This window comes from Cornus florida, unplaced genomic scaffold, assembly GCF_030987335.1.
Source record: "Cornus florida cultivar Cherokee Brave unplaced genomic scaffold, ASM3098733v1 CherokeeBrave_3.0.0_Hap2_Chr05, whole genome shotgun sequence".
Taxonomy (NCBI): domain Eukaryota; kingdom Viridiplantae; phylum Streptophyta; class Magnoliopsida; order Cornales; family Cornaceae; genus Cornus; species Cornus florida.
In genome coordinates, this window is record NW_026775575.1 from 31,303,149 (window position 1) to 31,327,375 (window position 24,227).

The 24,227-nt window shown below is 34.5% G+C and overlaps 1 protein-coding gene across 1 annotated transcript; it reads right to left on the bottom strand.

The window, feature by feature from the left end:
• Nucleotides 1-13,847: 13,847 nt before the first annotated feature.
• LOC132306244 (phytochrome A-associated F-box protein) lies at nucleotides 13,848-15,398 on the bottom strand. Its single transcript, XM_059803568.1, has one exon. The coding sequence runs from the start codon at nucleotides 15,054-15,056 to the stop codon at nucleotides 14,058-14,060; it is 999 nt and encodes a 332-aa protein (XP_059659551.1). The 5' UTR covers nucleotides 15,057-15,398; the 3' UTR covers nucleotides 13,848-14,057.
• Nucleotides 15,399-24,227: the final 8,829 nt, after the last annotated feature.

The window sequence follows — 24,227 nt, forward strand, 5'->3', positions numbered from 1 at the left end:
TGCGAGTAGTAACCTTCTCGTAACCAGTTAGATGAGTTAGGGCAGAATGCGAACCTATGTTTTTGGCCTCCTAACCGGTTAGATGTTCTTGGGTTGGCTCCTTTTGACCGTTTTACCCTTTTCTCTTCCGTTAGCCATATATTCTTCATCCGGACTTCGAATCAAGTGATTCTTGAGTCTAAGTTTATTAATTTTTCATTGTCTTTCCAATGGTGTGCTCGATAGCACCCACTTTCATGTTGGAAATGACCGTTTTGCCCCTAGGTCCATTCTTGTTTGTTTTTGAAACGCCGCTTCCGCATTTGTTTCCTTTGGGTTCTGTGACCTCATTAAGGGTCACATTGGTGTCTTAGAGACGGGTTGTATCTCTAGAGACCATTGTTTTATCATTTACTTCCACATTCTGAATCCGTTTCGGGTCATCACAGGACACACTGGGTTGTAAAATCTAGGGTCGTCCCATAATGAACAACAAGTCATGGGCTATTTAAATGTCATATTTTTAGTCTAATCTAAGTATGCTACAACCATGAAATTTGTGACGACCCTGTCATTTTCCTTCCTTTCCTTTTTCCTGAAATTTTACGAATGAAATTTTTTCGTTTAATTTTCTTTTCTGAGCTCTGTTTCGTGTCGCTTAGTGTCATCTCGAGTGCTCGGAATTGGTTCCTGAGACTTTTTTCTGTGGATTGATAACTTCCTTTGAGGACCGAGTCATTTTCACATTTTTCGTTTTCCGACACTATTCACTTTTCGTCATTTTCCCTATTTCGTCCTTTTCCCTATTTTGTCTTTTCCCCGTTTGACACTTTGTTGGCGTAACCACACTTATTGTGTTCGGAGTTGATTTTTGACTTTATGTATCTCTATCTTGAGTGGTTTCCACGAAATACGTATCTTTACTTTTGCAAGAAAGTACTCTTGTTGCTCCCGGTGTCCATAGGGGCATGGATGCAAAGTTCTTTGAAATTATTTTCTTTTCTTGGGGTGTTTTTCGTAAATATCTTTTGAAGATATTTTATTTCAGGGGTTTTTAAGAAAATATTTTTGGAAGATATTTTTATTCTGGGCCATAAGTGCAGTTTTCACTTTTTGGAGGGGTCATTGTGCAATTAATGAAAGTTATTGCAAAATGTCTTGTTTTGAGCCTGGATCCTCGTACGGGATTCATTTTCACATTTTGTCGAGTTGTGTACTCTTGGAATTTCCTTCTGGTTGATGTTTTCCAGTTTTAGAGTTTCTAGCCCCGGTTTGCTCCAAATTTGTTTTAGGCATAACTTTCTGGTTGGGACTCAGTTTTTGACGCCGTTTCTTCCGTTATTCATATTTTATCATTTTGAATCTTTTTTGTTCACAAAGTTTTGCCATTTGAGCGCGTCTGCTCAAATTTTACTTTTTCAGACCCGACAGGGCCCGTTCGGGGCACTTTTTGAGATTTCTATAAAAGGGGGGTGAGATATTTCATTTTTCATCTTCTCCCCGCTTCATGCACGACTTGGAGCTCCCATGGCAGCCCAAGGGGTGCTGCCATCTTCTCTCTCCTCTTTTGGTTCACTTTTCCTTGATGGAAAGTCTTCGGCCTTAACGTTTGTTGTTTCCCTCGCCGTGCTCTACCTTTCCCCCTTATTAGAATTCAGTTTTGACCATTTCTTGAGTTTGGTTTTGAAGTCAAGTTATGATTTTGATGGGGCTTTCATGGGGGTTATGTTCACGGTGTTATCCCCGACAAAACCTAGTAGTTTCGTCGGATTCGGAGCCGTTCTATTTTGGTGGGCCTTTAGGATTTTCATCTCAAATTAAGATAGGAGATGTTCTAGGTTTAAATTCTTGTTATATAGCATGTTTGTGATGCTTATACTACTTGTTTGCATGATTAAATATAAAATCTAGAGATTTTATTATTTACTTTTCTTGTACGGGATCTAATTTTCTCGGTTGCTCATGACTTGGTTTAAACATGTAACATGATTTTATATTGCCCCTTGATATGCTCATTGTCGTGTATTAAAATTGAAACATTTGAATAAGTATTAAAGATTTTATTTAATATTTATCTTAGGTGAAAGATTAATTCACATGACCTTAACCAGCTTAAAATCAGTATGTGTTAGCATATTAAATTAGGCCTTAGCATGCTCTCCAACATAGTTAAATTTGAAAGTGATTGGAGGTGTTTTAAAAATTAGTAATTATTAATTAATTTACCCCGAATGCACTATTCACTCTATTTAAATTCCGACTTGATATTCTTGATTTACTTGCCATATAGTTACACATATATTTAATTTAGAATATTCGGTTAGGTTTTGAAACCTTTTATTTAATTAAATTCCATGTTTAAGATTTAATCCTCATAGTGATATACAACTTGGAATTGTATTGTGGCATGCTAGAAAATTAAGTTTTGGTATGGTTGTTCACATGTATTAAATTGGGATTTATTGCATGAGAATTACAACTTTTGTTTTATATTTAACTTTAGTGAAGGTTTAATTTCCATGGTCGTAAATTGAATGAAATAAACTTGTAATGTGATATTACATTAGTCCTTGACATGTTTTCCAACATAGGTTAATTTGAGAGCATTTGGTTAAGTTTGAAAATCAAGAGATTTTAATTAAAATCTATTTTGTGGTCCCATTAGCTTAATTAAGGTTTTAACTTGATATTTGTATTGGCCATGACTTATTTACTAATATATATTAATTTGGGATTATTAGAAGTTGTTTTAGAACCTTGGTAATTAAATTAGCATGATTTAATTAAAGTTCTACTTTATTGTTCCAACAACCTAATTGAGTTTTAGAATGGATATAGGTCATGACCATGCCATGTCCTTTAACATGTATTCAGTTGAGGTTATTTGGAATTGAATCGGAATCTAGAGAATTTAATTATGTTTATTTATTTAAATTCTATCAATTTGCTCCATGATCTAGTTGTGTTTTAGAAGTAGTTTCTATATTTAAATCATGAACTTGGACTTGTTGTATATTCATTTGGTTATGTTTTGAACATTGGATAACATAGTTGCTATGTTTGTATTCATGAGAATATGTTTTCCTTATTGACTATATTGTTGCCTTGTGTAATGATTTGCCCACTTCGTGTTTAACATCTTTCATGCATAGCGTGTAACGAATCGCACACTGAAGATTCGACATTCATCATATCATATTAGTTGTGGATTTAGAGCATGTATTGTATAGGTTTCCAAATTTGGTTGTGCTTAGTAGATAGTTGATTATCTTGCATATTCCTGTTGATATATGCGTTGTTGCACAACTTGTTGATTTTAGAAACTTGGGGATGTCGTTATTTGACTATGGCTAGAACGTGGTTCTAGTACGGGGGATAGTCCCTCTATATATAGTCTAGTGCGCACATAGGGAGGTTACCCATGGGCTAGTAACCCTAAAGTAACTATGTTGTCGGTCTGATCCGGCATGACGTCCGAGTATCCACTTTGTTTGATTTCGCATTTCATTTTCAAGTTGATAACTAGATGATGTTGTAACTTGTTATTTCTTATTTGTCGTTCCATTTTAAGTTACAGGATGTTAACTTTGCAAAATTGTACTTTATTCGTTGTATTAGAAGTTCCAATGTTGGTTAAATTGCATCGATATTAAAAATCGTGTTTTGACGTTCTAATAAAGCTTATGATTGATCATATTGATTCATTTATAACATAGACGTTAGGTGGCATGAACCACTACTGTTATTTTGTGCTTTAGATTCTAAGTTGATGGCTTTGAGAACTTAAACCTTGTTGCATTGTATAACATGCTCTTTTGTTGTTGAATTGCATAGATAATGTGATTCTTGTTAACTTGTATTCAAATATGTTTTTGTCATGTTGTATGGATTATCCCAACCATGATTCGTATCATACACATATGTATATCATGATTCTTGTTGCTTAGACTCTAAGGTAGCTTAGGATGCTCCCCGAGTCTCACTTGGACATAGACGTTAGGTGGCATGAGCCCCTTTAACATGTTTCACCTTAAGGTGATAAATTTGTAAAATGTTAGGTCGATGCATGCTCATCTCCTACGAGTAGCTTTATGTTACTCACCCCTACGATACTGGGGCATATTTCAGGTACGAAGACTTGGTTCGTGACGCCTAGCATTCCTTGGATGTTGTGTAGCTTTCAAGTTTCCATTTCATGCAAATGTTAGCATGAAATGTCATTTTATAGACTTATATGTCAAAATATGTATATTTGATTCCATGTATGTAATGTGTACATAAGTGCACTCCTTTCAATGTATTTGACATATATGAGATGAGGCCGGAGGCCAATGACATGTGTATTGTATTCTATAGAACTTTTTAACTTTATGAAATATTATGAAAACCTTGAAAAATCGCAAGTCATTGCTTCACCATGGTTGCATCGGGTGTGGGAATTCCATTTTCATTCTTTCATAGGGTCTTATTAATCTTGTATGAAGTGTAGCCAAGGGCCAAACAGTCATTTGATCCCGTTTTGTATTTTTGGATTCCGAATTTTCATTCCAAGTTCCATTTTTGCCTTTTTGCCCGTCGGGGGGTCGGATTTTGTATCGATGGTATATTTAAGTCGTGGACCATTGTAGGACGTCCAAATAGGTAAGTTACGTTTGCGTGCATGGTCGTTTTCGGGCAAAACCTTATCGTTTGTGTTTTGAGCCTCTTGTGAATTCATTTCTTTTTTTTGCATATTCTGATCTAGAGGCATTACGGACCTTTCACGGTGGTTTTATTTTCTTCTTTCAACATGGTTGAATAGAAAACATGATTTTAGGGAGGGTTTCTTTTCCGTGTTTTTCCAGAAAATATCGTCTTGATATCTGAAATCGCTTACGAAGTTCAGCTCTCTGTTTTCCAACTTAGCAGCTTTTTGGACCTCCATGACCAGATTTCATGGAGAGGCATTTCAGGCATTCTACATTGCATTTTTTTTTTAATTCTCTCAAGAGTCATATAGAAAATTCAATTTTGAGGGGGGTTTCTTCTTTGTGTTTTTCCTGAAAAATTCATCTTCTAACCCGTTTTTGCTCTCAGTTGCAGACAGTCACTATAGCAACTTTTAACCCTCTTATTCAGTTCTGATCGAGGGGTATTTTGGAGATTTCACAGTGAGGTTTTTTCGATTCTGTCAACGATGTCAGGTAGAAAACTTGATTTTAGGGGGGGTTTCTTCTCTGTGTTTTTCCAGAAAAACTCGTTTTGACCTCCGTTTCAAGCCTCAGTTCTGGGCAGATCAAAAAAAAATGTAGCAGCAGCCAAGGGCTGCCACCAGCCATGTCTTTGGGCGTCAGCATGCGCTCCGGTGGGCTCGCGCATGGGCGTCGTGTGCGCCATGGCCTTCGTCGGGCCGCCTCAACGTCTCAACTTCAAACCCTCGTTTCTCCCTCGTCCGGACTCCAAATCGAGTGAACTTTTTTTTTAACTTGACTAATTTTTTGCTGTCTTTCCAACGGTGTGCTTGGTTGCACCCAAATCTTCCTGGATAATTACCATTTTACCCTTTTAGCCTTAAGTGCTCATTTTTCTTCGTCAGGTCGTTTCTCCTTTGTCCGGACTCCGAATCATGCGATTCTTGAGTCCATCCTGATTATTTTTTTGTTGTCTTTCCAGTGGTGTGCCCGGTGGCACCCGAATCCACATTTTTCAAAAATGACTATTTTACCCCTGGGGGCTTATTTGTCATATTTTGACCTTTTGCTTCCACATCGGTTCTCATTGACTTCCACGACCTCATGGAAGGTCACTTTGACTTCTTAGAGTCCTGTTTTCTATTTTCGCTTCCGCATATCGGATCCGTCATCGGGTCAAATCTTCGGTTCATCACAGGACACGCTGGCCTAAAAATCAAGGTCGTCACAAAATTAAATCATCATTTAATCAAAATAAAACCTATTTCTAGATCTAAACTATAAACATGTATACAAGTTATATAAACCTAAAAAATATGAAAAACACTAAGATTATAAACATGAAACACCCCTACCTCACTTTGAGATGAAAATCTCAAATCACACCAAAATCAAACTTCACCAAATGCGATGAAACTTCGGGGTTATGACGGGGACAACAAAGAGAGCAAGAAATCCTCTTGTGACAACACCCAAATCCAAGCTTGAACTCACACCCCAAAAATCAAAGTGCTGCAAATTGAAATCCGGACGGATAGAATCACCGTGTCGTCGAGGCCATCAAAAAAGTCTTCATCGGGAAAAGGTGAATCAAAGAGGAAGTAGACGAAAAGAGGAGAGAGATGATGGCAGCCCCTTACTCCATTAATGGCAGCTAGGAGTGAGCTTGGAGGGGAAGAAATGAAAAAGTGATTCACTCTCCTCCATGTACCTAACATAGGTCAAAAGGGTGTCCCGAATAGTCCGAACGGGCCCCGTTCGAGTCCAAAAAATGAAAATGGTCAAGAAGTGCTCAAATGAAGATGGTCCATGACTGAAAAAGTTTCTAAATGGAATTCTAAGATCAAAGGTAGAAATTAGGTCGAAAATCGAGTCCCGAGCGAGGAGATATGCCCCGGACAAGTTTGACGACTAACGGGGTTTGAAAATTTAAAATAAATGAAATAAAAATCTGAAAAATATTCCAGAAGTGCCAAAGTCCTTAAAAAATGAAAAAGAACCACTCATAAAGATTTGAACCCAAAACGAGAAATTTTTTTTAAAACCTTCAATAATTACACAAAGACCCCTTCACTAGATAACTCAAAAAGTGAATTTTCCAAAAAGTCCAAAATGAAGTGCCATTAAAAAGATACATATATAAATACTCTAAATACAAAATATCATCAAAATATAATTACAAAAAGTACCCCAAGTAAAGAAAACAATTTTCAAGAATCTTTGTATTTACGCCCCTACAAGTAAAAGTAAACATCCAACATGCTTTTTCACAAAAGTAAAAATTCGTATCATAGGGAAATCAAGTAAAATGTATGCATGCAATCCCAGAATCAAATCCGAGCACGACCCGATAGGTTACGCAAAAGAAAACGAAGCTGGGAAAAAGACGAAAAAGAAAAATGTCAAAAAATGAAAGTGTGAAAATGACACGGTCCTCTCAAGGACGTTGTCAAACCAAAAGAAAGAGTTTCAAAAACTCTTCCCGAGTACTCGAAAAAACATTAAGTGACGAAAACCCGAATTCAGAAAGGAAAAATCAATGAAAAAAAAATATCCGTAAAATTTGAGAAAATGGAAAGGAAGGAAAATAACCGGCTCATTACGTATTCCAAAACACGTTCATTTGGATAAGTCTTTAGACAAAAAGGTTTGAATTCAAATAGAGTATTTGAATTTGAACAACATGAAAATAGCAACTACTTTCAACCGCCACAAGGCTTCTCTATAAATAGCGCTGGAGAGATCTGCACAAAAGGTCCACGACCATACAACAAGTTTCATACTTCTGCAATTTCATATTTAGTCATTTTACTTAGTCTTTCATTTAGTCATTTTACTTAGTCTTTCATTTACATTGTACTTGTTTTCTTAGGAGTAGTATTAGAATCCAACATTTCTTGTACTTTATATAAGAATCCTACTTATGAAATAAAAGTCAGATGCTTGGCTTCAGTCCCCAGTACTTTTATTTTCTAAATATCTTGGAATAGATGAATATATGTTTGTGTAGTTTGCTTTACTCCCTTCATCCTTTCCATGAATAAATGCATTAAATAGGGTGATAGAAAAAAAGGCGTAGGTTACCCTATCTTTCAAACCTGAACAGCAAATGGGAGTATTTTTTCAAAATTCGTACGTACGCGTAAAATTCGCGTATCCTTCACAAATTTACTAAATAGGACTTAGAGGTGTGAGAGATGTAGAGAGAGAAAAAATCGGAAGATTTTTGTTGAGCAATATAATTTTAGAAGAGTGGGGGTAATTTTGTACTTTCATAATGACAGTTAAAAGGGGTGTGAAAAAAAGGTTAATGTTAATGGCATTTTGGGATATTAATGAAAAAATTGGTCAAAATTGAAGATCAGGGGGCAATTTGATTCAAATTTTGAAAATACATGGATTTATATGCACATAGCACATAGTATGGGTATTTCTTGCACATTTTGTATATAACAATAGATTTATTTGCACCTTATCCAATATTTTTTTTCCCTTATTCCACATAAATCTCATTTTGCTTGTGTGTGCTTTTATCTATTCTATTTGTCAATAATGTGTGCGCAATCCTAACAATTAGTATCAAAGTTATGGCGGCAACTATTACATATGGAAAGTACATGATCAAGAAGTTTCATGGTCGAAAATTATTTGTGATTTATTTCATGTTGATATTTAGTTGAGTGGTGAGGCTAAAACAACTATTTTGTTAGCATCAATACGCTCTACCCATAAGTAATTATTTAATACTTTGTTTTAAAGGAGAGATACCATCTCAGTAGGGTAAGTAAAGAGTGTTTTATTCTTTAATAAAAAATTGAATGATGAAAAGAGTCGTGATGCTCAAGGTTAAATTCTTATTGCTCGAGAGATGAAGAGATTTGGAGCGTCAAGAAACCTTGTGTCATTGTCAGAAAAAGATGCTACAAGTGTGGGAGAAAGGGGCACATTCAGTGGTATTGTCCAGAAAGAAAACAGAATGCATCAACAATTGTTGTTGTGTCTGGGGATACGAAAGAGTGGAGTAATAATAATTAAGCATTATCAATCATTGATAACAAGGGAGAACCTAAAGAGTGGATATTTGATTCTGTTTGTTCCTTTCATATGTGTTATCAGAAAGAATGTTTGTTACCTACAAACATGTAGGCGGTAAGGTATATATGGGGAATAATACTTCTTGTGATGTTATAGGAATTGGAACAATCAAAATCAAGAAAACGAATGGTTTGGTAAGAACTCTAATGAATGTACGTCATATTCCAAGTGTTAAAAAGAATGTGATCTCAGTGGGGGCATTGGATTCCAAGGGTTGTTGATGTGAAGTGAATAATAGATTGATGAAGATTAAAAGGGGGCACGTGTTATGCTTTGGGGAAGGAATGTGAACAATCTCTATACTTTGTTGGGAAATACTATGCTAGGTGGAGCAATTGCAAAGACATAATGGAAGCCTGTTTCGAGATCTACTTGAGTGGAGGACCAAGAGCAGCAAGAGAAGGAAGAAGTCTTAGCAATTGCAAAAGTACCAACCTTTATTACAGAAGTAAGAAAAGTTCGATTTGGTGATGCAAAAGTATATTCTAAATTTAATTATTTGAGCTTGGAATTTGTTATGAATAGATGAGGATGGTGGTATGACAAAGAAAGACAAAAAGGAAAAAGATGTTAGGCAAGATTTTTTGATCGAGGTGGAGCTATAGAAGAGTGCATGATAGATTTCAAGTCAAAGTGGACATTTTTGAGTTTGTGGCTCTAAATTTGTGTGCAAAAACTAGTTTAGATACTTTTATTTTAAAGTTGTAACTGATATGTGCAATTATTTCACTATTATGAGTTTACTTTCGGTTGCAGGACTGACTCTTTCTGTATTTACCCACTCGTAAGAGTTGAAAAAAGATGCCCTTAAGTGTCAATTTCATGAATTTTCTAACGTTTGTTTAGAGCTTAATACAATGTCTTTTAATCTATTCCTACTTATTTATTTATTATTTTATTAATATTCTATCTCCATTTTTTCTTTTCCTTCAAACTTTGCCTTTTCCACGTGCAATGAGAACATTATTTAACATTTTTTAATCCATTCTTTAACAACTTTCAAAAAACATGATGAAATAAAGCTAAAGCAAGTAAAAGTGAGGATTTCTCTATAACACGTGAGAATAATGCAACAAATGGTAAAGCAATAAATGTGTTTATTATAATCTAATCACTGCGTGCATTAATCAAATGGGTAAAGCTAAAAAAAAATTAAAGCTTGTTAACGTAAAATCACTTGATTATCCAGCACTTTAAGAATCAAATGTGTTCCAAGCATGGAATGGAATATTAGTTTTTTTTGAAAAAAAAAATTAATTATAAGACACCAATCATATACTCCAAAATATCTGTGCTTTGAAAAAAATAAAGAGTTAAAATTTGCACTAAATTTTTTCGAATTTCAATTTTAATGCATCAATTCGATACTTCCAAACATAAAATATTGTAATTAAACTTTCATGCTCTTTCTTCTGTCACGGCAACACCAACAAAATCATTATTCCAAAACTAAGACATTCATGAGGATTAAAGAGAAGTTTTGAGTCAATTTGGAAGATAATTTCTGCATTTAGATGAATGAATACACTACTACCTCAAGTGTCTCTTTCTTTTATGAGTTTCTTTGTAGGAGAAGGCATCAAATATATGGGAGTTTCTTTGTAGGAGAAGGCATCAAATATATCTCTTCTTGTTTTCATCTTATGTATCAATTTTTTTTATTCATTTACTATTTTTTGAATCTATAACCATAAGAAAAATAAATTTCTTTTTTTCTTCTATATAATTTTCTTTATTTTTCCAGGCACTGCAATAAGCATATACTTAGCATTCTAGCTTCAGCACTGCACGAGTCAATACGCACAACGCCTGCACCTAATATCCGTCGTTTACAGCTAGGACTACTGGGCTGTAAACTACCCGTCGTTTACAGCTAGGACTACTGGGCTGTAAACTACTGGGGTGCCAAATCCCATTCGCTCCCCTTGCTTTCATCTCTCAATGTCAATGTCTGCCCAGCAGAGTGCTTTTGCCATTGGTGTTCGTTCCGATCTCTACACATACATTACACCGCTCCACCGGATATTCCCTCTACCCCTACCATACACCAGCTTGGTAGTTTCCACGCCCTACCCAGGGTTGAGCCCTGAGATATGATGGCGGACTTAAAAACCCACCTCCACCAAGTCAAAAGTATTCCACATAAAATGACAATAAAGCTGAAACCCCCTCCCCTTGTCACATAACAAGCTATTTCAGGTAAGCACCCAGTGCAAATCCAGTTTCAGTAGAATAACAAATGTCCAAGAATCACATTAAGCAGAACCAGAAAACACAATAAGAATTACCATATATCACTCTACTACTCTACATGAATGGAGCTTTATTTATGTGACTATCAGCAAATTTTTAAGGAAATCTTCAATGATACTTCTTAAACTTCATTTAAAAAATAAATAAATAATAAAAATAAAAATAAAAAAGGGGATATTCCCGTATACATTGCACATAGACATCCTCTCCAACTAGAAAGTAGAATCCATTTCTTCAATAACATATTCCTGCACACATTGCACATGGACATCCTCTCCAACTAGAAGCCATTTCTTCAACGACAACAAACAAATACAAGAAAATATTAGAGGGGAAATTGGGAAAAGAAACCATTAATGTGACACTTTCTAGACACGTTACCTTACAAAATTCTCCACCAAAAAGATAAACAATTAACACGGTCAGTTTCCACCCTCTGAATTACCATGTATGCCCGGGTGGACATCCTTGTCAATGGGCCAGAATATGTTACTTGAAGAAATGACAAAACAAACAACACGAGAAAAATACATATAGAAAGTCCAAATGGCCAATGAGTACATGTGAGGCACAGGGATAAGCGAGTAACAAATGGTCTGTTCTTGACATCTTGTACATCTTACTTGACCATGACATCCAACTGGTATTTATCCACATTCTTGATATCAACAGACATGCAAGGAGTTTCCATCAAAGACGCAAGCCACACGGAGAACGCCTTAAAGCAAACAGAAAGAGCCCAAATAGTTTAGTAAGAAAGGCCAAGGCACTGCCGAGCAGATCAAGCAAAGCGGAGCAGTGGCAGCAAACGCCCTCAAATATACGGGAGTCACCTCAAAAATTGGATCCCAGGGGTAGAGTAAAATGACCTATAACTAACAGAAACAATTGCTAATGGTCAAGGCACCACATTTTATATCCATAAACTCTCGTTTCCATTGTTGGTGATCTGAAACTCAAACAGAAGAATAATTCTAAACATGCAATGAAAAGACATCGTGTACGAGAAGACAAGCCAACAATATGAAATTGCATGCAAGGGAATATGCATCCACTGATGAGAATCTCTCTAAAACAATGAAATCATGGAAAATTGTTAGCAGTAAACAAGTTAAATCAATTCATCCTTCATCTAAACCTATAAGAGTCACAATAACTGATGGACAAACTTTAGAAGCAACAACAGTAATAAAACGAACTTTAACAAGTTAAAATGAGAATATTAGTTGTACCCATCTTCTAAAAACTATAAATTCCAAGAGCAGCGAAGGTGTACCTATAAAAACACAACTCCTCTTCCAAGCTCAAACAAATAATGACGACTTTCAAATCTTCATCACATGGGAACTAATTGAGGTGAAAGACGGGAGCCATATAGATGAGGCAAAGAGAGATGCAATTGTCTGTCATCCAAAAACCAAACCTTCCACTTCTTACTTGAATCTGAGGACAAATTAAAAATCACAAGCCTTGTCAACATCAAATTAGTTGGATGTCTTGTAAAGGAGAACCTTTGCAGATATGAACCAGAAATTCTCACATGGTAACAGCAAATGCAGGCACAGTAAGATGATCTGTGGGAAAAAAAATAAATATGATTTCCAAAATTTGAAATTATACTCTGAAATCGAAGCTGGCCATGTTGGAGGCTTCAAAAAGAGACTAAGCATCTTTATTTTAAGCTACTTTTCAGAAAATAAAAAATAAAAACTTTATTTTAAGCTACTTTTCGAAAGAAAAATAAATAAATTTATTTTAAGCCACCAATTACATAATTAAATTTAGGTCTGCATACATCCAGCTGATCAAAACAAAAGCGCTTTTTAGATCCTACAACTCGATCTTTTTTTATTTTTACTTTTACAATTCAGTTCAAAACTTAACCAATGATTTCAATATTGAAACTTCTCCCCAAGGAAACCTAAAAATTTATATGCAGATATAACCTATGAATTTAGTTAGAAAATGTCAAAGATTTCAATTAAAATCTCCCCCCCTCCCTCTCTCCAAAGAGTGGAACTCCTTTTTCAGTTAACAATGGCAATAGTCAAAGAAGTGGACGCATACTCTCTCGAGAGTTTTAGCGGCTGTTGCCAGACCAACTGGCAAGCTATCCAATAGAGAAGAACGTACTTCTCTGCTAACTCTTTGATGTCATACTCGGCCGGGTTACCGTGCAAAGTCAAATACGCAATAATTCGAGCACCGGGAAGTTCTAAAACATCACGTGGCCCGTCTTCAAACAAACTACAAATGCAAAAAGTGTAGAAATTGATATATGTTTGTGTAATCTGCAAATATAATTATAAAAAAAGGAAACTACCTCATTAAACAATTGATATGAATAGTACAGTTGTGCTCAAAGAAGACCAATAAACAAAAACATGACTTTTTCTTCTAGAAAGAGAAAACGGAAAGCACCGGCACAAACATAATGGTGATGAAATAACCTTCCTTTGCGGAAGCTGTATATTACTGTCAACATTTCTTGGCTAACCAACGAAAAGAGCAATAAGAAATAAACAAACACAAAGCAACAATTTTAAAATTAAAAAAAAAAAATTCCAAAACTAAAAGCACCATCACAAACATGCAATCAACACTCAACTGATCTAGCCTCTCCACACAAGTTGTATCTTACCATCAACATTAACTGATTAAACAATTAAAAGATCTGTAAAAAGAAGAATAACCACATAAAAAACCACATTATTTCATACAGGTTCAAAAACTGAAAGGACCAGCCATCAATACCAATCACCTGATCCAGTTTGCCCATGCTCAAGTTGTATTTCAACTAAAAGAGCAATGAAAAAAAAAACGCATACAAATAAATCTACAAGAGCCAAATACAAACCAAAAATTCCTTTATTATAACTCAAACCCAAATTGTAAGAACAGATCATAAATAAAACACTAACAACAGAAGCAATAAAGACATTGATAAGCAGTAATTCAAATTTGCCTAAATAGCTATGAAACACATCCTTTTAAGGATAAAATTCCATGGATATAGAGGACCACAAAGAGGTACCCATAAATCAAGAGGAGCCCAGTGATTCAAGTATAGAGAGGCCAATCCGTCCACGCCCCGGAAACATGCCCATTCTCACAGACATAAGCTCGAACAACTGGCTCCCCATCATCATGAAACCCAAAAACCCTCTTCAAACAGAATGCGGAATGCAGATCCCAAGTCTGCCTGCACGAGCAAAACGCACACTTCACATCAATTTTGTTCCGATTCCCATCATTTATCGTCCTCCAAACCCGAGAGCGCTTGAAATTCTTGAAAATTCCCCTAAAAAGCATATAATTTCGCTTCTCTTCAGTGTGCACACAACCAGGCCAATCACAAATGTAGAGACAATCCCCTCTGAATCGACTCGCCAACAACTTGTTCCCTTGTTCACGATTCAAATTCCAAACCGCAGAAGCTACATGAGACCTATGAGATCTGCAAGTTTTTCTTCTCTTACCCACAGCAAAATCAGCAACAGCTTTGACAACACCACCACCACCACCACCACCTCCACCACCACCATCACCTTCTTGGGACTCTTTGGGCAGTTCAAGTCGATCTTGAGATTCAGAGGCATTGTAAACAGTATCAAAGTAAAGATCATCGTATAAGGACCAAGAAACATTATTGACCTCTGAATTACCACCACTTTCGCTCGAAGATGGTAACAGATCCAATTGAAACAACTTGGGTTCCTGGTAATTCTCATCAGGGCCGAGCTCGCGCTCGAGACCGAAATCGGAGTGTTCGAGGAGGACTCCGGCGTGAAGGAGGCCGGGACAGCACACACCGAGTTTGTGGAGGGAGGCCCAGCCGCCGGGCGGGTCGGCGCCGGCGGCGGAGAGGAGATCGGAGACGACGGAGGGAATGGCTTGAGAGCACTTGTTTTTCCAACAGACGTTGCGAATTAGAGACGAGAATCTGGTGGAAACACAAGCGAGCCTCGACCAGGTCCGAGGATCGTCTTCTAGCTTAAAGAATATGTTGAGAACAACATCATCTGAGAGCTTTGAAAACTCAGTTTCGATCATTGTCATCGTTAAACACAAATTGGGTGGTTAATTCAGAAACCCAAATCAATTAACACAAATTGGGTGTCAATTGATTAAAATGGAAAGATCAAAACATCAATTTGTTCTTCTAAAAAGCAAAAAAAAAAAAAAAAAAAATGAGAAATGTTACTCTTGGTTTTCTGATCAATTTTGAGAGAGATGAGAGAGAGTGTTTGAGAACTGAGGTCCGGGAGTGTTGTGGTTTTATGGTTTTTGGGACCGATTGTCGGGTGGTTGTGGTTGGATTTCGATTTGGAATTTGGTTGCTGTAGCAAGCTGCGAATCACACGTTGCGATTTCAATTTCTTTATTAGATATGAGCTTGTTGTCCAACTACCAATTTGAATTTACTACTACTAATTTATACAACTTTATTTTGTACTTTTCTTTTTCTCAATCGGTCATGTTTTTTTACTTAGTAACATAGAATGACGTTTGCTTAGACTTTCTCATTTTGAGATAAGCATGAAAAAATTGACCTTAATAATGTATGCATAAAGTGACGGCTACATGATTCTATCTAGCTATCTTTCTATAATATCTAATACTCATCCATCCCATAAAAAATTATCCCTTTTTGAAAACTGAACTTTTTTTTTCAGATAGTAATTTTTAATGTTTTGATTCACATATTTTTATAACTTTAAGGGGGTTAAATTATGAATGTTAAATATATATATATATAGTAGATTAAATTTTAAATTGAAACAATTATTTTTGAATAATAATTATTTTTATTTTTTAGATAAATTAGAGAGAGGAGGACTCAAATAGGGGCACACTCTTTTAAAGACCTGAATGTTCTACAAACTAGATCATTGAGTAATATGCACAATCAATAATAAAAAAAGTAAACACATTTTTGTGGGACCGAGTAGCAAGTTACATCACCTTAAGTTTGCTAGATATTGTGGTAGAAGGAAATGGAAGTCCAAAAGGGGCTTTTGGTCCACTGTAAGGCTCCGTTTGGATTGAATGATTTGAAAACATTTGGAAAGAAAAAGAAAAAATGATATTATGAAATGTGTTTGGGTTATCAAAAAAATGAAGAAGAAGAAGAAGAAAAGAAAGAAGAAGATTAGTAGATATTTGGAGAGTAGATATTTGGAGGGAAAAGATAGTGATTAAGTAATACTTTCATAATTCAATTACCTTCAATATCTCCCAAAAATGAAAAGATTTGGAGAGAAAAAATAGTGGTTAAGTAATACTTTCATAATTCTGAAACTTATCCTCAACAATTAAAAGAATAAACTTGTTATGATACTTGAGTTAAATCTTATAAAAGGGTATAATAGTAACTTAGTTGTTATCCTTTCTTTTTTTTTCTCTGCTTTACTTTTTTTCCGAACGAGAAGGATGTCATTTTCTTTCTTTTCACCAAACATGAATAGAGATTATGATATCATTTCTCTTCGTTTCTTTGTTTATCCAAACAAAGCCTAAATGCTTCCCAATTTACATATAGTCTCACGAAGGTAAGGCTGCAATGTAAAAAGCTCCAGATTTTGTAATTGGCAAGAGCCTTGTACACTAAATTAGCTCTTTAATTATAAAGATCACCTATCTTCCATATCTTCAAAAATAAAAGGTAAGGATCAAGTCTTATTGAGGATAAATAAGTGTGTGAGTAAGATTGCAAATGAATCAATATGTTCATTGTACTGACCCGGTCATTTTCCTCCTTTTTCCTTTTTCGGTGATTTTCTTTTTTCATCTTTTTCCTATTTTGTCTTTTCTTTATTTCGTTTTTTTTCCCGTTATTCATTTTTCCTTACATAACCTCATTTTTTGTACTCGAATTTGATTCCAATTTTGCATACATCCATGATAATTGATTTCCATGATATTTGTATTTTTACTTTCGTAGAAAATACATTCTAGTTACTTGCTTTTTCGTAAAGGGCATAGGTGCATACTTTATTGTAATTATTCTTAATTTTTAGGGTTTTAGTGTAATTATGTAAAATAATTAGTTTTCGTCTTAGGAACCTTTTTACAAATTAATTTGTAAGATATTTTGAAAAATGACCTTTTTGTAATTTTTGAAAAAATGTGACAAGTGTCACATTCTCATGGTACCACTTGTTGGCAATGGAGTGGAGTGACTTGAATGCATTATCTCTTGACATTTGGAGGGTAGAGATTCACCCACTTGTTGGCCTAAGATAGGTGCACTTGTTAGCTTAGATGGTTGACAAGTGTAGGCTTAAGATTAAGCCTAGGAATGAGCCATTGATTTGTGACAAGTGTAGGTACCAAAATAAGTATTGCATTGTGTGTGTGTGTGAGGTAGTGTAAGAACACATAGTGAGTGGAGGATTTCTAGACTTTCCACTCACCATTTTACACTTTATCTTTTTCATTTCATTTGTTCTTCATAAACCTAAACCTAGCCACCATTGGAGAAAAGCTTGGTTAATAGCTTTGTTCTTCATTTTGGCCTCCTTCTATTCACCTTAGACTTAAAACCTTGGGAGACAAAAGTTTCCTCTTACTCTTCTCTTCAAAACCTTATTATTGTTTTCCATTTTTTAGCTTGGTCGCTTGGATTATAGAGATTCAATTCTCTATTGAGGTAAGGGTGGTAGTATATTTATATTCTAAGTGTTTTATAATCCTTTGGGGTTTAATATATATTGTGTACATGCTTTTAAAATTGTAGTATTGCATATTATAGGAAATCTTTATGATTGGCTTAGGATTTATTGAATTAAGCATGTATATTGTGTATGTATCTTGAATAGGATTATTAATGTTGTATAGAACTCTTATTGATTTGAATTACTATATTATTGTGATGTTAATCCAACATCCTAGTTGATTACTATTAGTAAATGTTATTATTTTAGAAGCTTGTACTATAATGTTATAATCTAGTATATAAAACTTATTGTTGAGGCATGATTTAAAATGATAAGTTAGTGGTATGGTATTGTGCATAATATCATGATGAGGACTTGTTATTTGGTATGTTATTCCCTAACACATGGTTTGTGTGGTTTCAAAATACTTGTGCATGGAAGGTGGTTTATATGCCTTAATTATAGTGTGTGAGTTTTAAACTTGATTATGATTTTAGATTCTCTTGAGACATTGTTACAAGTGATATGGTTAGAGTTTGGCTCTAGTGCGAGAGGTATGAGTTCTCCCCAATTGAGATAGTGCGCACTAGGATGGTCTTCCCAGTGGGTTAATATCCGGAATAACTATTTTGATCTTGGTTTAGTCCGAGACGTGATGTCCAAGTCTTCTACTAATTGATTTCGCATTCAATTCCACGTTGACAACCAATGCTTAATTGTAACTTGTAATTTTTGTTATTGGTGAATTGATGTTGTTAAGTACATTGATGTTGATATGTATTGTTAAGGAATCATTGCATTAGTTTAAGATGATCCCTTAGAACACCTTGAACATAGACGTTAAGTGGAATGATCCCTTGTATTCGTCTATATTGATCTTGCAATGATATTAAAATTTTAAGATATACGCATATGCTTCTTCCTACGAGTAATTTGATTACTCACCCTAGTGGTTTGGGTTGTTTTACAGGTAAGGAGACTATGCTCTTAGATGCTCATCATCCTTAGGGACTTATGAGCAATTTGAAGCATTTTTGTATATTAACATGCAAGTGTTTAGCATGCTTTATTTTTTATGTTATATTTTTGCATACCATGAATGTATGGTATTTTGGAAACTAATGTAACTTCCTTGATGTGTAATGATACTTAAGTATTCACTTTTGACATTATAAGCATGTTTACTTTAGTACTTGTGTTCATTTGGTACTAAACTTTGCTACAAAAATGTATTTTATCCAATGGGGATTTGACATGTGAAATCTTTATAATTAACATGTATAAGGCCATAGGTTGTTGTAATACATTCATTTATTCATTTCAAGGTTGTTGACATGCTCACATACTCAAATCTCATTGAAAAATCAGTTTTAAACTTCATTTTTAAACCAATTCATGAGGGGATTTGAAGTATGGGTTAAACCTTAACACATTGGGCATATAACAGGTCTTACAGCAGGTTTTCAAGGTGTTTTCGGTCGACTCATGGCTTTTGGAAGCTTCAATGCACAGTAAATCATCAATTCCAGTAGGCTTTTTCACTGTTTAGGACCATTTCAGTTGACCGATGGCCTATTTCGGTCGACCGATGGCCCAATTCAGTCTACCGAACCAACCTTACCTTAAAATCATGATTTCAACAAAGTTTCTGTGAGTTTCGGTCGACCGAAATAGTCCTCATGCACCTACCTTCCAGGATTTGTTTCAACACTGAAGTTCTAACTTTAAAGGGTCATAACTCCTTCATTTCTAATCCAAATGGGGTGATTCTTGAGCCTAAACTCAAGGATTTTGAGTCAAATTTCTAATGGTACCTATGTCATTCTCATATTCCAATCACAGTGGGAGTTATTCATGTTTTAGTGAGGTAGTGTCAGTTTTTGCTTAAACCGGGAAAAGGCATTTTGTGGGATTCTTGTCCAAAGTTCTTAGAACCTCTTGGAATAATGTGAAATGATTAGATTAGGTTGCATTCAACTTGTTTGACTTGTTTAGAGTCAATTTTCTCCTTTTAATTGTGAATTGACCATTTTGCCCTTAATTAATGGATTTAGCCCGTTTTAACTCTAGTTTCCTCTTTTGTTCTCCTTAAGTTCCGTGACATCATGAAATGTCACATTGGTGCCTTAAAGATGATTTATATCTCAAAGGACTATGGTTTCATCTTTTGCTTCCGCATTTTGGACCCGTTACCAGGTTAACTTTCGGGTCATCACTGATGCACCGGGTTGAAAAACTTGGGCCGTTACATTCATGAATAACTTGGACTTGGCTTATCTAAGGTTCGACTTGGGTTCATTCTTAAGCAAATAAGCCGAGTTTGAACTCAATTTCTAGACTCATTTAGTAAACGAGTCGATCCGGAACATTATTAGGTTCGGCTCGTTTAGGTCGTAAGTATGAGCTTGTGTAGATTTGTATATGTTTATGAACGTAGTCTCATACAAACTCGTGATCACGTTCAAAAAATATAGGATTGTGCAAGCTCATATAAGTTTATTAACAAGCTAAAATGATCGTGAATATGAACTCAAATTGAGCTCAAACGATTTTTGTTATTAAACAAGTTGAGCCCAAACTAAGCTCGAGCTTTTCAAAATAATAAGAAGTCAAGCATGAACTTAGCTTTTCAAGCTCATTACGATCCCAAGTTGAGTCCATAAATGAACAAACTGAGCCTAAACAGATTCAAGTTCTGATTCAGTTCGATTCATTTGCAGCCTTATGTGTGAATTGTCAATCTGCCACTGGCCTATTGTAATTTTTTTTTTTTTTTTTGGCATAAGGTACTAAGTTTTATAATTGAAGTTAGTCTCTCGTCCATTGTTATTGTGGTAGAGAGAGAGAGAGAGAGAGAGAGAGAGTTAAGGATAGATGGGGATGGGAGGTAAAAACAAGGAATGATGAGTTCATGCAGAAGTCGCGATGAATCCGATGAGAGAGTTAAGGATAGATGGGGATGGGAGGTAAAACAAGGAATGATGAGTTCATGCGGAAGTCGCGATGAATCCGATGATATTGACACTCCAATAAAATGTATCATAATTTTTTTAGTAGTTATTAGATGATTCTCACCATTTATACTCGGTGAATTAATCAAATTCAGATACTCTAATAAGAAAATGGCAATATTAATTTTTATTGAATTCATTCATTAAGTGTCAAATTTACCACTATCATTTAATTATTTAATAATTCTTTGTGCTTTTATGTGTATATGTATCAATCAAATGCAAATGAATGGCTTTGATAGCAATTGTTTACGGCACTTTTTGAAAAAGAAATCTGGTAAAATTAAAAAAAAAAACATAGAGGAGATATCATAAGGAACTAGACAAAATCTGGTAATTAAGGGCATTATATAATACATGACCCAAAAACAGGCAAATCCCAAGAGAGAGATCTTATTAAAAGTACAAAAGAATAAGTTATTGGGTGAAGTAAAAGAATAAAATAAGAAAAAGCCATCCCCGGCTGTACACAATCAAATTAAGTGAATCTAGAGAGAGAGAGAGATTGAAAGGCGTGAACAAGGAAGATTCATTCCATTAATGGACAGTGGTAGTGGCAATGTATAAGGACCCAATTCCAATTTAGGTCTATTGATTGACGGAACTGACCTTGGAGACCTAAACAAGGAATCTCCACTCTCTGGGTCTACTTTTCCCCGCCAATAAAACGAATGGACATGCTTAAAGTGGAACTATAGCCACACAACGAGGACAACTCATTGAGGACCACTACTACTATATGTATATTATGTCTTGTCACATTACAATTTTTTTTTTTTTTTTCGGGAGGTCTTGTCACATTACAATTTGTGTGGGCGTTCCACGTTCCTCTTATCATCTTGTCTCCCCTAACACAATTGGTGGAGAATTAACATTTACAAAAACGAGTCACCCTTGAATCAACTTATTTGATTGACTAAGGTGTCATTAGTCTCTTTATATATATATAATATTTATTTAATGCAGAATGACATATTAAATCATTTCAGAGAAACTTTACAAAATTCGTTTTGATGGTTCAGTGAATTAATACTTTTAATAAATTTTAAAATATTAAATTTTAATTTTTTATATTTATTAATTTAACTTCAAACCTTTCTTACTTATAAAAAAAAATAATAATAAAAAAAAATTAGAGGCCACCTCGAGATTAATACCCCCGTTTGATAAGGAGGAAAAGGGGTGGAGAAAAGTGAAGGAGAAAAAAGATAAACTTCTTTCATTCTTTATAAATTTTCATCTCTTCAAATATGAACGAAAACGCGAAGGAAAAAAGACAGGGTTATTATAAAAAAAATTTAAAAGATTAATTTCACTAACACTCTTTCAGGCTTGGTCAAATATTACTTTCAAACATCTTTTAAAAATAACTATCACTCATATTACAAATTTTTGTTTCGTTTTTCACTCACACCCTAATCGTTACTTGCACAGTTTTGACACAATATAAAATAACTTAAATATCTTTTGACTTTGTCAAAACAACTCTTTAACTTAAATAATTGGATAAAAAGACAAAATATCCCTAAATATTTAGTTTATAAATTTACAAATCATATTATATATTTTTATTGTTTCTTATGTTATATATATATATATATATATATATATATATATTATACTCCCTTTGTCTAAAAAAGAATGTCTATTTTGGGGAGTAAAAATTTTTAAGAGCACATGTGGGCCATGTATTGTTTCCCTCAAAGTTACTAACTTGCCCTTTAGATTTTAAATATTTAAGTTTCAAATTTTAAATTCCAATGACATATATGAAAAGATGTAAAATATATTGTTTGAAAAAGGAAAGTGGACATTTATTTTGAGATGGCCCAAAAATAAAAGATTGACATTTTTTTGAAACAGATGGAGTATATATGTTATCTTTTCGCTGAATCGATGAATGCACTTAAGAAAGGGGGAGAGTCAAGGTTTAGAAATAGAGAGTCTTCATCTAGGGAAGTGAGAGACAAGATAAAAGAAGAGATGAAGAGTCTAAAGAAATTAAGATTAAATGTCATGTGGTGGTATAGGTCATACATCAACAGTTTGTCCAAGTCCTAAAAATAACTTTGTAGCTAAGAAATAGTCCAAAAATAGAAATAAGGGAAAGTACGCCGGTGGTGGTGATAGGTGGGTTTAATAATGAGAATATAATGGTCATTTAAGTAACTTGGTATTCAGGAATAAATGAGATTAAAAAATTAGAGGTAAAGTTATCTTTTTAATGTTTTTAACGAAGATTGTGATGGAAAAGTAAAAATGGACCTAAGTGATAGTTATTTTCGACAGATATTTGAGAGTGATATTTGACCAAACCTGATGGAGTATCAATGAAATTAACCCAAAATTAAATTACAAAACTTTACTTATAACTGACACTCTCTTCTCTTTTCTTCTCTCCTAACAAACAAAACAAGAATTATTTCATTTTCTTATGTTCTATCCAACCAAACAAAAAGAGAGAATGACACAATCTCTCTCTTCTCTTTTCTTCTCTCCTAACAAACAAAACAAGAATTATTTCATTCTCCTATGTTCTATCCAACCAAATAAAAAGAAAGAATGACACAATCTCTACCCTATGTATGGCTCATTTATCTATTCTTCTCTCCCCTCCTACCAAATAGAGCGCTTTTAACAATAAAATTGTCACAATGTAAATAAAAAAAACTTTGTTACGTGTTTGTTTGCATTTAGTAATGCATTGTATAGAACACTTTTTATTCCTAAAGCACTTCAAATTTTGTTTAACAATATTAATTAAAACACTTCAATTAATATTCATGATATTAATATTAAAATATCCATTCATATGGATCTTATTAACATGTATTATACTTAATATATGAGTATACATCTCTATAGTATGGCATGATTAGCTTTAAATTGAGCAATTTCTTTAAAAAAGAAATAATTATTATTACTTAGATTGTCAATGCACTTTCAGAAAATCTCTACCACCTAAAAAAATGTATTATTCTTTTCGTTCTTTTTCTGACCAACCAATATTTTATTAAATGAAAGGAATTAGCCTCTCGAGTCCCTTGTACTGCTCCAAATTACATTCTTAAAAACTTAAAACCTCAACTACTTTGTAGCGTAATGTGGTCGCTAAATGGTGATTGATACCATAAATCAAAGCCCTAGAAAATGAGTCCAAACGATGCACATGAGTTAGTAAAGTCCACGCCTACACATCTATCCATCTAGCCAATCCATACAAATATATCTTCCCTCCAAAAAAGATTTATCATTTCAAAATAAAAAGAGGCGTAAGCCACTAGCATTTTTCATATTAAAAAAACATTGACTTCCCTTAACTCAAAAGAATAAACCAAAAGAATTCATTAAATAAATAAATAAATTATTGAATCACTGCCCAAGAAAGTGATTTTCCCACTGTCAAGTGAAGACCCCCGAGGGTCTATTCCAAGTATTTTCTCCTACATAGAAGGTTGAAGGTTTCGAGCCTCGAAGTAAACAGATGAGAGTGATTTGTCTAACCAAGAGTAAAATTAAAAAGATAAAAACAAGTTAAATCATTGCGCAAGAGACTAAGA